General features: G+C 29.7%; 1 protein-coding gene across 8 annotated transcripts in view; it reads left to right on the plus strand.

The window, feature by feature from the left end:
- The window catches only part of PCDH11X (protocadherin 11 X-linked), a gene marked incomplete at both ends in the record, with an annotated part of 706,845 nt that overhangs the window by 572,758 nt on the left and 120,199 nt on the right, over positions 1–13,888 (plus strand). For 6 of the 8 annotated variants that reach the window (XM_082680816.1, XM_082680819.1, XM_082680818.1 and 3 more), the window contains one exon: positions 4,406–4,429. The exons of the other annotated variants lie outside the window; for them this stretch is intronic. In XM_082680816.1, the coding sequence (XP_082536942.1) occupies positions 4,406–4,429 (24 nt within the window). The remainder of the gene's footprint in view (positions 1–4,405; positions 4,430–13,888) is intronic. 8 annotated transcript variants of the gene reach the window in all.

The raw sequence follows: 13,888 nt of genomic DNA on the forward strand, positions 1-13,888 counted from the left end.
ATACTAAGAATATTGAATCAAATGATTTTCTAAGGGCTCTGGTCTTTGGCCTGTGAATTTATTTTATTCTAGAAAAAATTTAAGTTGTACCTCTGTGCTCTTTGAAGTACAAACACTGTCAACATAAAAAAGAAAATGACATTTGAAAGTACTATCTGTTACACTGGTCCCAAACATATCCCCTAAATAAAAGGTCAGAAAACCAATAGATTATGGATTAGAAAGATTTTGTAATGAATAGAAAAAATGAGTTAATTTCAGGAATTTTAAAAGACATACAGCTCTAAGCTGTGGTCCCAAAGATATCCCCTAAATAAAAAGGCAGAAAATACAGCCAATAGTTTATGGATTAGAAATATTTTGTAATAAATAGGAAAAATGTGTTAACTTCAGAAACTTAAAAATATGTACAACTCTAGGCTAAAAAGGAAAATAAGCCATTTGGTATGGCTCAGCATGAGTTTGGTTAACCAAAATCCTATTAATGTAGAGAATGGTAATTGCATATTAGTGAAAATGTTTCCTTTTAATTTCTAGGTTTTAGTCTCTCCAATAAAGCCAACACTATGACTTTGGTTGTCAATTTTGAAATGAATATTTCTTTTTTTTTTTTTTGGCTGCACTGCGCAGCTTGCGGGATCTTAGTTCCCCCACCAGAGATTGAACCCAGGCCATGGCAGTAAAACTGCCAAGTTCTAACCACTGGAGTACCAGGGAATTCCCTGAATATTTCTTTAATCCAGCAGTAAACTAACTTTTATAGAAACTCAGGACCGATATGAATAGAAATTTTAATATACAGAGATGAGAAATTTATTTTACACTTGCAACATTGCTTTTATTGTAAATAAGGTACTCATTATACTAATCGCCTTGCATCTTTTGCATTTGTAGCCTTAACCTTTCACACAATTTGAACAGAAAATTTGATTTGAGCTTCACTATTTTTGTGGTTCAGACTCACGTACAATAATGCTGTAGCTTATTAGTTTTGCAATAAACAGGAGATGCACTGGGGTGATTTGGATTATACATCAAGAATTGGATCTTCTTGGCACATCTTCTGGAACGCTTTAAAATTAGCATTATTCAAAGAAAACTAGGTATTGGCCAATTAATTTGACATTACATCTTCAAGTACATTGTTGTTGTTGTTTTTCATATTGATTCAGCTATATTCTGTGACCTTCAGTACAAACTCTTGTGTGGCTTGGCATAAGAAAATGAATGAGGAACTTGTTCTCAAAAATTAGTCCATAACTTAGAATATGTTAGGCTTTAGATGAATTGAATCTTGATTTATCAGATTTTTCTCTATATTAAGAAGCATAGTAAACACTGTAATGTACTGAGACATGGTGATGCATTAAATAAATAAATATTTAAATATTTATTTAATACTTATAGAAAACATTATCCTTCAATTGACTATAGTGGCAAAGATATCTGCTTATCTCCAAATGAATGTCTTTAAAAATGTTTTCAAATCTTACTTACCCCCAAGGTAATGACCTTTTAAAATTTCATTAAAGTAGCTTTATTATGTGACTTTAAAAATTATACATGATAAAACAACTGCAATTGTTACTATTTTTTGAAGTAAATGGCAGTAATAGATTGGTGCATGATATTTGATCAACAAACATTAAGGCAACACAATCAATTCTGTGGTGAGCTCTGTTGACCTTTAAGCTATTCAAGCAGTATCTATTTATCAATATTTTTTTTCACATTTAGCCAGATGTTCCTAGTGCATGTTGAGTATTTAAGCATTTATGTTAGGATTATGAAGGAAATGTTAAAATATGTTTGTATAGAGTAATAAAACATGTTCTGTTATTGTTCTTGTGATAAATTTTTGTAATTTTTATGTGACTTAAGTAGAAGCTGCATTTTTTACTGTAAAATGTGATTCCTTAATTTAAACTTTGTAGTACAAGAATCCCAGTAATTCATGTTGTTTACTAATTAATTACTTATGTTCCTTTACTAATTAAGATATTTGAGTAATAAATTTAGAAAGTAATGTTAAAACCTCAAGTATATTTCAAAGTAAGCATGTACACAAACTTAAATTTTTATGTGATTATTGTATTTGTGTAAGTAAAACTAATGATACCTGAACTATTAATGGCTTAAATTTATTAATTAATACATTTATTATTAAATACATTGCAGAATATTTAATAACCTGAAAACAATTTTCTTGGTGAAAGCAAGTTTAACTTGTTAGATATATTTATTTTATTTATTAGTAAAATTTCAAGTTACACATAAATGATAACTCATCCATAATATAACTGTAGTTGGATTTATTAGTAAAATAATTCATTTCAGTCATAGTGATTCACATAGATTCTAGTATCTCAAATGACAAGGATTATCCTTATTTTGATCTTGCAAAAATCTTGAGCAGTGTGGATGCTTCAAAAATATCAATGATAAACTTTAAACATTAGGAAGCAATTGAAATTTAGGAATGCATTTGGAAATGAACTTTATGTAAAAATTCTTCCTAATATAATGAATGTATCTATTAATTTCTGTGTCAGCATATGAGTACTTAATATTGCTTTAGAGGGGGAAAATTGTTCCCTTTTTGACTATTTTTCATGTGATGAATTTGTGTCTCTTCAGAACTGTCCTGAAAATTTTATGCAGAATCTGCTTATTGTCCTGAATTTTAAAGAAAATTGATCAATATTTGACTTTACTAGTTTATAAACCAATTTTCATTTTTCAGCTTGGGAGCTAAATGTCTCCTGGGATAGATTTTTAAAATGTGTTTGTTTTCTTTTTCATTGTTGTCATGTCACTTGTTTTGCTTTTTTTATTTGTACCTCCTTACCCTTAGAAATAAGTCTAGGCCTATCACATTTTTTTTTCTGACCTTTTCAGTTATCAAATTGGAAAGGATTTTAATAACTAGGTCTAGAACACACTGAAATTACATACTTAAAAATGAAAGCAAGCACTTTATTACTTCTCTGCTTAAAACAGCCTTTCTTTTTCACTCCAGTATATTGAAAACTCTACATTTAAATATTACAGGAATTTTTAAAAAAAGTATTACAGGAATTAATTATTAATTCAAATAATGAATTAAAATACTGTGTGTGTGTGAGATAGAGAGTGAGAGACTTATCATTGAAGTAGAACCATTATTTGAGTGGTGCAGAGTTGATGAATATTTTTTAGAAGATCAATTCTACCTAAAGTGCCTTGTGAAAGCACTACTTTTTTTTTTTCTTTATACTTTGGTTTGTATTACCATTAAATTACGTTGCTTATGGACAAAACACCTTATGATGAAAAATAAATGTGCCATGTATATGTCAATGACACTTAAAATGTTGTGCAATGCTCTCTAATTAATCCATATTATTGTATGGAAACATTACTTTCACCTCCATTTTTCTGTCTTTGACCTATTCCTTCTCTCTAAGCATTGCATACATCTTTAGTTTCATAATATCCAAATTTAATCCAAAGTTGATTTTTAACAAGTTCAAAATGTTTATCTTTAACGTTTTTATCTTTAGATGTGTGTTATTAAATATATCAGAAAATCATTTTTACTGTTGGCTTTAAAATTTTACAAAGGATAAATCTGTGATTCATTTGTCCGGATCAACACATATCAAAGTATTTATAAATATATAATTACTTTGTTTTGTTTGAAAATAGACTTTGCTATTTGTCTTAGATCAAGCATGATCTCACAGTGTTTTGAAGGAAGTCACTTGATAATGCAGTGCCATAATTTATTTATCTGGATAATAAATATAATGATCTCGAATCCCCCATTTTTAATTGTGAAAAATAAATGAAATTTTAGTTATGAAAATAGCTGTATTATAGAAAAAGTGTCTTAACCAAGATAAGAATACTTCTATTGTGCCATCTAATATTAGTATCCATTGATGTTTTGTTTTTTCCCATGACTTTTTCAAATTGGATTTGGAGGAAAAACAACCTGTTAAGTCAAAAACAATGTTTTCCTTATGCTACACTTCCTGTAGGAGGTTCCAGGAGAAAAAGTGAAATTTTAATAGAGGACTACACTTTGTTATCATCAGCAATGAAGCTAGAAAATCTACTGAGTTCTTGCAAAATGTTGAGTTCAACAATACATTGCCTTCAGGGGAAGGACCAATCATGACTTCCCAAGAGGTCAGAATATAGCATAGGCTTGGTCTGAGTTTAGAAAAACATACTATAGGAGATAGATTTTTATGGGTTATCAGTATTCTACCTTATCTATCTCAGTCATCACGTTCTCTAAAAAATGATGTTGAACATATATTGCAATATATTACAATTTACATTTATTTAGTTAATGTAACATATTGGGAATAAAAGAAAATATTTATTTGTACTTAACTTTGTTAAACTGTCTTTTTAGCTTTCATTCCTGGACTAAAGAAAGGTACAGTAGAAATCAACACAAATCATAACCATGGTGCATTTATCATTTTAAAATGAATTTGTGTTTGTTTTAAGAACTTTGGCCTCTTCATTTCTCATAAAACATTGCAATTTCAACTGTTTGCTTCAAACACATTTTTAATATGTTTAAAATGAACTGATATCTAGGAAAGGTATCAGTCATTTGGTTATCTTATATAACTGGATGCTTTTTCCAAGTTATGTGTAATTAATCTTTAGATGTTAATGTGAGCCTGTTGTCATTTATTTGACTTACAGTAGTTACTTTCAAATTACCTATGAATTTAATTATTCATTTTTCTCCTCTGACAGTATAAGCATATTTAGGCATCTGTCTGAGGATGCATTAAATATATAATTCTACTTTTCTATATTTTCATTTGAAGTTGATCTGTAAACTGTGAATGCTGTATACATGCCTAACAAAATAATCCAAGTTAACATTCTTTGTGAACTTGTAAATAATATGCATTTTCTTTGCCAAAAAATATATATGGATTACATGTGAATCTATACTAAGTCATGGTCAACAGAAAACAAATATCTTTAAATATGGAGTTTAAGCAATCAGTTAAAACGTATCTAATTTTACTGTGCTGATAAAGTTTTAAAATGATGCAGGGTATTTTGAATGTTCCAAATATATTTGCATTCTCTGTGTATATGCACCAATTTCTTTATTGTGTATTTCATAGTTCAGGATGGATCTATCATATTGTTTCATTGCTATTTAAGACAATAATTCATTTCACTTCACACACTTTTAAAATATGTTACAGTCCATCAATATTTTGACTGGGTGGAAATAGCACTCAAAGAATAATTTTTTCTGAAATCAGTCATAAAAATCTAAATCGTTATGTAAAGAACTTCCCCTTTAGTTTTTAATTTTGACATATCATCAATACTAACAGCATGTGTTATTATTTTTGGTATTTTAAATGTTTTTTTCAATGTTGCTTTGGTCTTTTTACATTGCATTGGCATATTTCTCTTGTGATCTTATGTAATTTGTTTTAATGTCCATGATAAATTTTTAACTATCATCTAACTAGCAGAATTTCAAGCTAAATATTTTACTCCCCATGAAAGTCTTGAGTATTCAACATTTACATGGGTTATTCATGTGAAAGTGGATGCATTACATGTACTTTTCATTTTTTCTCTCCCCTTCTCATTAGTTTCTACGTATCCCATGATAGATACTGTTCAGAAACTAAAGCTATATAAAGTCATGGTGATATTTTTGGGTTGTGATGCAAAGTCAAGGTGTTTTGAGCATAACTATTCAGAGGCATAGTGGAAAGAGCATTTGAATGTGAGCCATGACATCTAGAGTTCTAATGACAGTTCTGCACCTGACTAGATGCATACTGGCCAAGTCATTTAAACTCAGAGTCTTCATTTTCTTCTTTCCCTCATTAAAAAAATCTAGTAATCATAATTATGCTTAAGCCTCAGGAGAAGTCATGCTGCTAAAACATGACAACATAATAATAATCACAAATTTAAAAAAAAAACAAGTGTGTACAGTTCTATACGCTGTCCCTATAACCTACAAATGTTTTTATCTTAATACACCCCTGCTATGTGTAAGTTCTATCATTTTATCCATTTTTGTAAAGATAGAAACTGAGGCAAAGAAAGGCTAAATAATATAGAAATTCTTTTGATAAAATGAATTAAAGCACTTTCCCTGTATAAAACACTACTATTACTTAGATTTTTAAACCTTTATCAATACACCAATGAGTAATGATCATTGCAATTAAACTCATATTTTAAACCTTGCTGTAATTGATATTTATTTAGTATATTCATAATGCAACTGGGCTCTGCCTCCAACTGCACTGAAACACCATAGTACCTTTTGTAGTTATATTCTATGAAAATTTTCATACCATATTTTATATATCCATTTTTCATCAACTCATTTGAGTAGACTTGCTATTATTTAACTCACATAGCACAATTTCTTAGGCATATTTTATGTAGTTAAATGTTAGTTTATAAGAGGAAGAAGCCCTCTGCGAGTCTAATCATAAATTTATAAAACTAAGATCATTTTGTTTATTTAACTCTTCTATTGAAGGGTAACTGATAACCAGGGATGACATTGAGTTTTTTCTTAAATACAAAAATATGTAGGCTTTTTCCCTCACAGTAAATAAGATATATACATGCAAATTCTTAGTAATAAGATAATTACTTTTAATTCTGTTATGCTTTACTTGCCCCAAGCAAGAAATTGCAAATATATACTTGTCAGTTCATTCAGAGCAAATTCTTTTGTACCACCTTCTGAGGAAAACATACATTAATAAACATTTATAAATTAATACCTTTCATTGAATTTGCTTGCAAGTGTACTTTCCTTTTTTGTGGACAAGTTTTAATGTAAGGTGAGAGTTTTAGCTATAATATATCAATTACATTTTCTGTTTTCATTGAGGTCTAGGGTTTAAGCAATAGAATGTCAACTGGTTTGTCTACCTGCAGTCGTTCATTGTCCATAGTAATGTTCAGTTGTCCAAGCTGAGTGTTGGCATATCATTACAGTGTTTTATTACCCTTCTGGCCTTCAGATAGCTCTCATGGATCTGTTCTTGAGAGAGGTTTCCATATTTATTGTTAGTACTCAAGAGCCAGCTGTAATTTAGGAGTTCATTACTTTAGACTTGAAATGTTGAATTTGAGTCAGGAGAAGCTGTTTAGAGATTAGAATGTGGGGGGGGGGAAGTAGGTTGAAGTGGAAGGTTCTAGGAAAAACTGGGGAAATGAGTTATCTCTCAGCCAAATGAATCACCTCACCTATCTTCATCCAACTACTTAGTTAATAATAGTTTGTGAACATAAAATATAATTCATCCTTATGCATGATAGATATGGAGCTTTTCATATGTCAATTAGTAAGAAAAGTAATGTCTTTTCATAAGGTATCTTTTTTTTTTCATGGCCAGGAGTTAATGAAAATGTATGTGTAAGTTTCAAAATGAAAAACTTATAGCACAGGCCATAATATTAATCACTTCATGTTAATTTATATAGTATCTCCCTAAATTCTCAGACCAAAGGACTAAATCAATATGCAGTTTTGTTAGTTTTGTTTTCGATTACTAATAGTAGACTCTAGAATGTCATAGAGCAATATTTGTGAAAGAAATTAAGTCTAATGAAGGATTTGCATATTTTACTATCTAAAATTGCCTTCTTTAGATCATGTATAACAAGTTCATTCCACCATATTATGTATTATACAGTGACACATAGAATTAGAAAAAACATGTCTTATGATAAAATTGTATTGTTTTTTAATGTTTTTTTTTACAATGAAGAAAAAAGAAACAAATGTGATATTATTTATCACATAAAAGTTGACTGATTAGTAGAAAATTTAGTATCTTTTTGAGGCTATGCAGTGTATTAAAGTTAGAAAATGGGTGCAGTACTTTAGTGTTATCATTCTGATAAAAACTCTTGGCATAGCTTTGAAACAGTATATAATTTGTGAATAAAAATGCATAATTTAAACTTTATGTTCTGAGTATATACTAATGTCTTTTAAAAAATCTTTGTAGAGAAATAAATAGTATTGCTAGGTGACATATTGGTCAGCTGCTTGTTAGCAAATCATGGCTTGAACATTTAAATGACCCATAAACATTACTTCTGCTACAGCTAATAAGAATAGTAACCCTGATTTCATAAAGCATAATTTTATTTTACATCACTCTTATATTGCCTTGAAATTGATACTATTTGACTGACACAGTAAAATGATAAAATATTACTTTACTTTCATTTGCAGATGCCATATCAAAAGCTGGATCTACTATGAGGCAGAATTTTTCTATCGAAATATACTTTACAAACAGGTGATTTTTTTCTAGGACACACATAACAATTGATTGTTGAAAAGGCAACTTTCTCATTAGGTAAATTGTCTATCTGAGAATATAGCCCAGGATTCTTGAAGTTCAAGTAATTTATTATCATTGATTTTGATCAGCACTGTCACTGGAAATATAATGAGGGACACATATATAATTTTAAATTGTCTAGGGGCCACATTTAAAACTCAAACAAAAAAACCAATAATAGGTGAAATTCATTTTTACCAATATATTTTATTTAACCCAACATAAACAAAATATCATTATTCCAACAGGTAATCAATATAAAAATTTTCTATAAGATAGTTTACATTTCTTTTCATAGTAAATCTGGAAATCTGGCATGCATTTTACACATACAGCACACCTCAGTTCCAACTAGCCACATTTTAAGTATTCAATAGCTATGTGTGACTAGTGGCTGCTACATCAAAAGAGCTTTAGATACCTCTCGAAGACTAGGGATTTGGGATTGGGCTGCAGAGAAAAAAAGGGCTTTCGTATACATTGGCTTGATATTATACCTTGAAGAAAAACAAACAAACAAAGAACGCTTGAAAACCTTGAATTTATCCTTGCTCATCTGAGGACATTTTCCCCCTGGCTGGTCAAAGTTCAAAGAAAAACAGAAAACATTTGGTAAATGTACTCTTGTTGATTTTCGCTGTCATGGGGGATGAAACAATGTGCAATGTGAAACAGCAAAGGGCTGTATAGATCAAAGTCAACACTTTCAATTGCAGACTTTTTGTCATATGTTTGAGGCTCTTAAGAAACACAATTCATTGCAATTTGCTCTCCTTGAAATTCTTGAGTAGTTTTCAAGAGGAGCCTTCAGTAGAGAACACTGATTGGTGCTTGTTAATCTCGAGGCATGGATGATTTTAAAACGTGTATTGTATAGCGTTTTATAATAATCAATATGTATCACTACCAGAACTTGAGCCAGAAGGCTGAAAATTTTCTATCTTCCAGTTCATATAAAATGTGATACTTCAATTTTAAAAGATTAGCAATATAATTTACCATGTTAATGTGAATGTAAGAATGTGAATTTCTAAGAATATGAAATAAGAGCATGTAATTTCTTAAACAAATCTAAAATACTTATATAATAGATGTCTGCATGTGGTATTCATGGTGCTCATGCTCACAGGGTGTATTTCCTAGGTTCACCCGCTATAAAAATGATTCTAAATAGTGTTGTGTGTCAGAGACAATTTAAAGCATTGATTTCTTCACTTGATAATCACTTATTACTGGTCCAAAATATCACCAAGCTAAAAACAGAAAACACCTTACAAAGTAATGAACTGCAATGCTCATTTAATAAGACAACATTCAAGTAAATCGAAAAATGCTTCATGTTCTTAACTACAATCATATCTAATTATATTGTTGCTTATAGGTAAAGATATGGAATATACTATTTACCTATTATTCAGAATCCAAGTGAAATTTATAAAATTTTAACAGTTTGCATTTTGAAGAAACTGACTGTTGAAGACTTTACACAATTTGAATTTATATCAGATTAACAAAAATTGTATTTTATTTGCTGTCTATATTTGTTGCTGTTCTCCAAATATAACAATATCCTAGAAGATAAGAGGGAAGAAATAGGGAACTTTAGAAAACTCATATTAAATACTTTCCAAATATATTGACTCTGGCCTTCTTAAGCTTTTTCTAATGTGTTTAAAATGCATAGAATAAGAATATTTAGAGAAGTAACAAAAAGAGGGGAAAGATTTTTGTCAGCAAATGTCAGAATATATAAAGCTTTAACAAAAACAAGATGGTAGGCGTGTAGAAATTGATAGATCAATGTGGTAAAATAGTAAATAAGTTGACCATAATGCATACCTGAAGTTAATATATGATTAAAAAATAATCAAAACCAGAGGTAAACAAATATGCATGAATTATTAAACAAATTGTGCTGTGAAATTTGGCAAAGTATTTGGAAAAAGATCATCACTCCAAAATACAGATCCAAAAAAATTATAGTAGGTCAAAGATGTAACTATAAACCTGGGGACATACAGTAGAAGAAAATATGTGAATATTAATTAATCAAAGAAATGGACTTCATTTAAAATTTTACTCCTGAATATCTGTATAATTTGTGACAAAACTAGTTCCAAACATTTCTGATAAATATATTTCATTGAATTGAAATACTGAAATTAGTTCTCATGCTACACTATGGAAATTACTGTTACTCCAAAAATTTAAATTCTAGAGTGATTCTATTATCATTAATTTAGACATAGCTCTTGAAAGAAAGGATGATTGCAGAAGGCAGACTGTATGGCACTAAGTAATAGCTATTCTCTTTTTTTAAATATGGATTTTGATGATAGTGGTAATAATAATCACCAACTTTTAATGAGTAGGTATAAAACATTACTCATTGTTCACGTTTCAAAGCAGCGACAGATGAAGTCTGTCACTTTCAAACAATGGGTTATTTTTAAATGATTGTATGATTTCTTCTAACAATATTTCATCAAACTGGCTTATATTTGTAGATGTAGCCCTATTGCTCCTTTCATGCTAATGTACATTGAGAGTAAAGAGTTTCCTAAAAGTCTTGCACAAACCTGCGTTTTCCTCCCAACCTTCCCTTTCACAGGCCTCTTGACAGCTCTCGACAGCTCTCTTTCCCTTTGCTTCCTTTTATTCAACAATCTTTTTTGAGTATCTGGTACATGCCAGGCACTATACTAATTCCCTTCCTTCATCTTTTAATCTCTCTCCAATAGGCAAGGGATGACATGGGAGAAAATTAGTAGTATAGCTATAGTTAGAGATGGAAGTTAGATAGAGGCAGAGGTAGAGTTATTTATTCATAAATATATGAAATTACAATTTTAATATTAATGTTCCATGGTATACTTTGTAAGAAGATTTAACATATTGTGACCTTGCATTAGGATAACATAGAGATAAATTTCAAATGGGATTGCTAGAAAAAAAACTATATACAATTTTCAACATTTTCTCAAAATATTCAGAGGCAGAAGTATAAGCCAAAGTGTCTGCCTGGATGGATCACTTTGAGAATGTACTCTTTCATGCCTGCTATATGATTGCATTTCAGTTTAATACCAAAATGGTCCATGCATAGCTTCATCATGAAAAATGATATTGGAATTTTGTTTAAAACTGTATAAACAAAACTACTTTTTAATCATATATACTTCTGAATATTCTTCCACATTTTTCAAGCTGCTAAAGCAATCAGGATTGATTGAAAGTCAGATAACAGAACTACTTAACTTGATAATCTAATTTTAGGCTCAAGTATAAAAGCATCCACTTTCCTTAGTTATCAGTAACTGCACTGCCTAATTTATTTTTGAGGTTAGTTCTATGACTCCCCTAAACTTAATATTTTATTGTAATTAGTTGATGTTCAAAAAAACAGCATTGTTATGAAGGGAAAATACTACCAAGGTTTTATTAATTCCATATGTTCTTTTAGGTTTTCTGGCAAGAACTCTGAATTTCCATTTTATCTATGATAATATTATATAATAATTCTTATTTACAGTTTAATGGAAACTCAAAATTAGGGTTATACCATACACATTTGCTTACTTTTAGAATTTACTTAAGAAATATCACCCAATCAATTGATACTTTCTTGAAAAGACTCTCTACTGGAAATTGTAAATTTTTTTAACTAATTAATTAACACATCCTAATTTAAAAGGATTTGTTGCATTGTTATGGTATTTAGTTGTACTGTGTGTTGCCGTTTCTTCAACTTTTAAATTTTCCCTTGAATACAACTATTGTAAGCATTTTCTCTTTGAAAGCTTATATAGCAGAACTAATATATGTTGATTTAGTGCTTTTATTGAGATATAATTCACATAATATACAATTCACCCTTTTAGAATGTACAATTCAGTTGTTTTTAATATATTCATAAATGTGTGCAACCTTCACCACTATTGAATTCCAGAACATTTTCATCACCCACAAAGACCCACATAACCATTAGCAGTCACACCCTAATCCCCCATATCCTCATTCTGGCAACCAATACTCTCACTTCTGTCTCTAGATTTGTCTATATAGGAAATTTCATAAAATAGAATCATGCGCTATGTAGTCTATTATGTCTGACTTCTTTTACATAGCATAATGTTTTCAAGATTTATCCACATTATAGTATATATCAGTACTTCATTCCTTTGTAAGGCTGAGTAATATATCATTGTATTGTGTGGTACACACATTTTGTTTATCCATTCATCAGTTGATAGAAATGTGAGTGTTTCCATCTTTTGGCTGTTATGAATAATGCTGCTACAAACATTTGTGTACACTTTTTTGTGTGAACATGTTTTCAGTTCTCTTCAGTGATTATTTAAAAGAGTAGAATTGCTGGGCCATGTGTTAACATTATGTTTAATATTTTAAGGAACTGCCAAACTGTTTTCCAAAGTGACTGTACCATGTAACATTCCCATCAGCACTGTATGGTGGTTTTGATTTCTCCAAATCCTTACCAACGTCTGTCAATATCTGTCTTTTTAATTGTAACCACAGTAATGGGTGTGAATTATTATCTCACTTTGGCATTGATTTACATTTTGCTAATGATTAATGATGCTCAGAAGATTTACATGTGCTTATTGGCCATTTGTATATCTTCTTTGGAGAAAAGTTTATTTGAATACCTTTCATTTTTCTTTTGGAGTATTTTTTTTAAAATTATTGAGTTGTAAGAGTTCTTTATAAATTCTGGATGCTAGTTACATAAAAGATATACAATCTGCAAATAATTCTTTTCATTCTGTAGATTGTCTTTTTATTTTCTTGATAGTGTCTTTTGAAGTACAAAAGTTATTTTCATGAAGTCTTATTTGTCTATTTTTTATTTGTTTGTTGATGCTTTAGGTTTCTACATCAAGAAATCAATGTCTAATACAAGGTCTTCAAGATTTGCACCCATGTTTTCTTCTAAAAAATGTATAGTTTTAGTTCTTACGTTTAGGTGTTTGATTCATTTTGAGTTAATGTTTGTATATGGGGTGAGGTAAGAACCAACTTCATTTTTTTTGAATGTGGAAATCAAATTGTTCCAGAAGCATTTGTTGAAAAGACTATTCCTTACCCATTGAACTCTCTTGGCATTCATGTCAAAAATTGAGCAAAATGAATATGTTTATTTCTGGAATATAAATTGTGGTCTGTTAATCTACATGTCTATCTTCATGATTGTACCACAAAGGCTTGATTATTGTAATTGTGTGTTAAGTTTTGCTATCAGAAAGCATTTCTCCAAATTTGTTCCTCCTTTTCAAGATTGTTTTTGCTAATATGGATATCTTGAATTTCTGAAACAACTTTAGGATCAGCAAGTCAATTTCTTAAAAAAAATCAGCTCAGATTTTAATAAAAATTGTATTGGATATATAGAACAATTTAGGAAGTATTGCCATTTTAATAATATAAAGTCATCTAATCCATGAACACATATCTTTCAATTTATTTAAATTTTATTTAATTTCTTGATGTTTTGTAGT

Source organism: Grampus griseus (genome assembly GCF_964374135.1).
Source record: "Grampus griseus genome assembly, chromosome: X".
NCBI classification, from domain to species: Eukaryota; Metazoa; Chordata; class Mammalia; order Artiodactyla; family Delphinidae; genus Grampus; species Grampus griseus.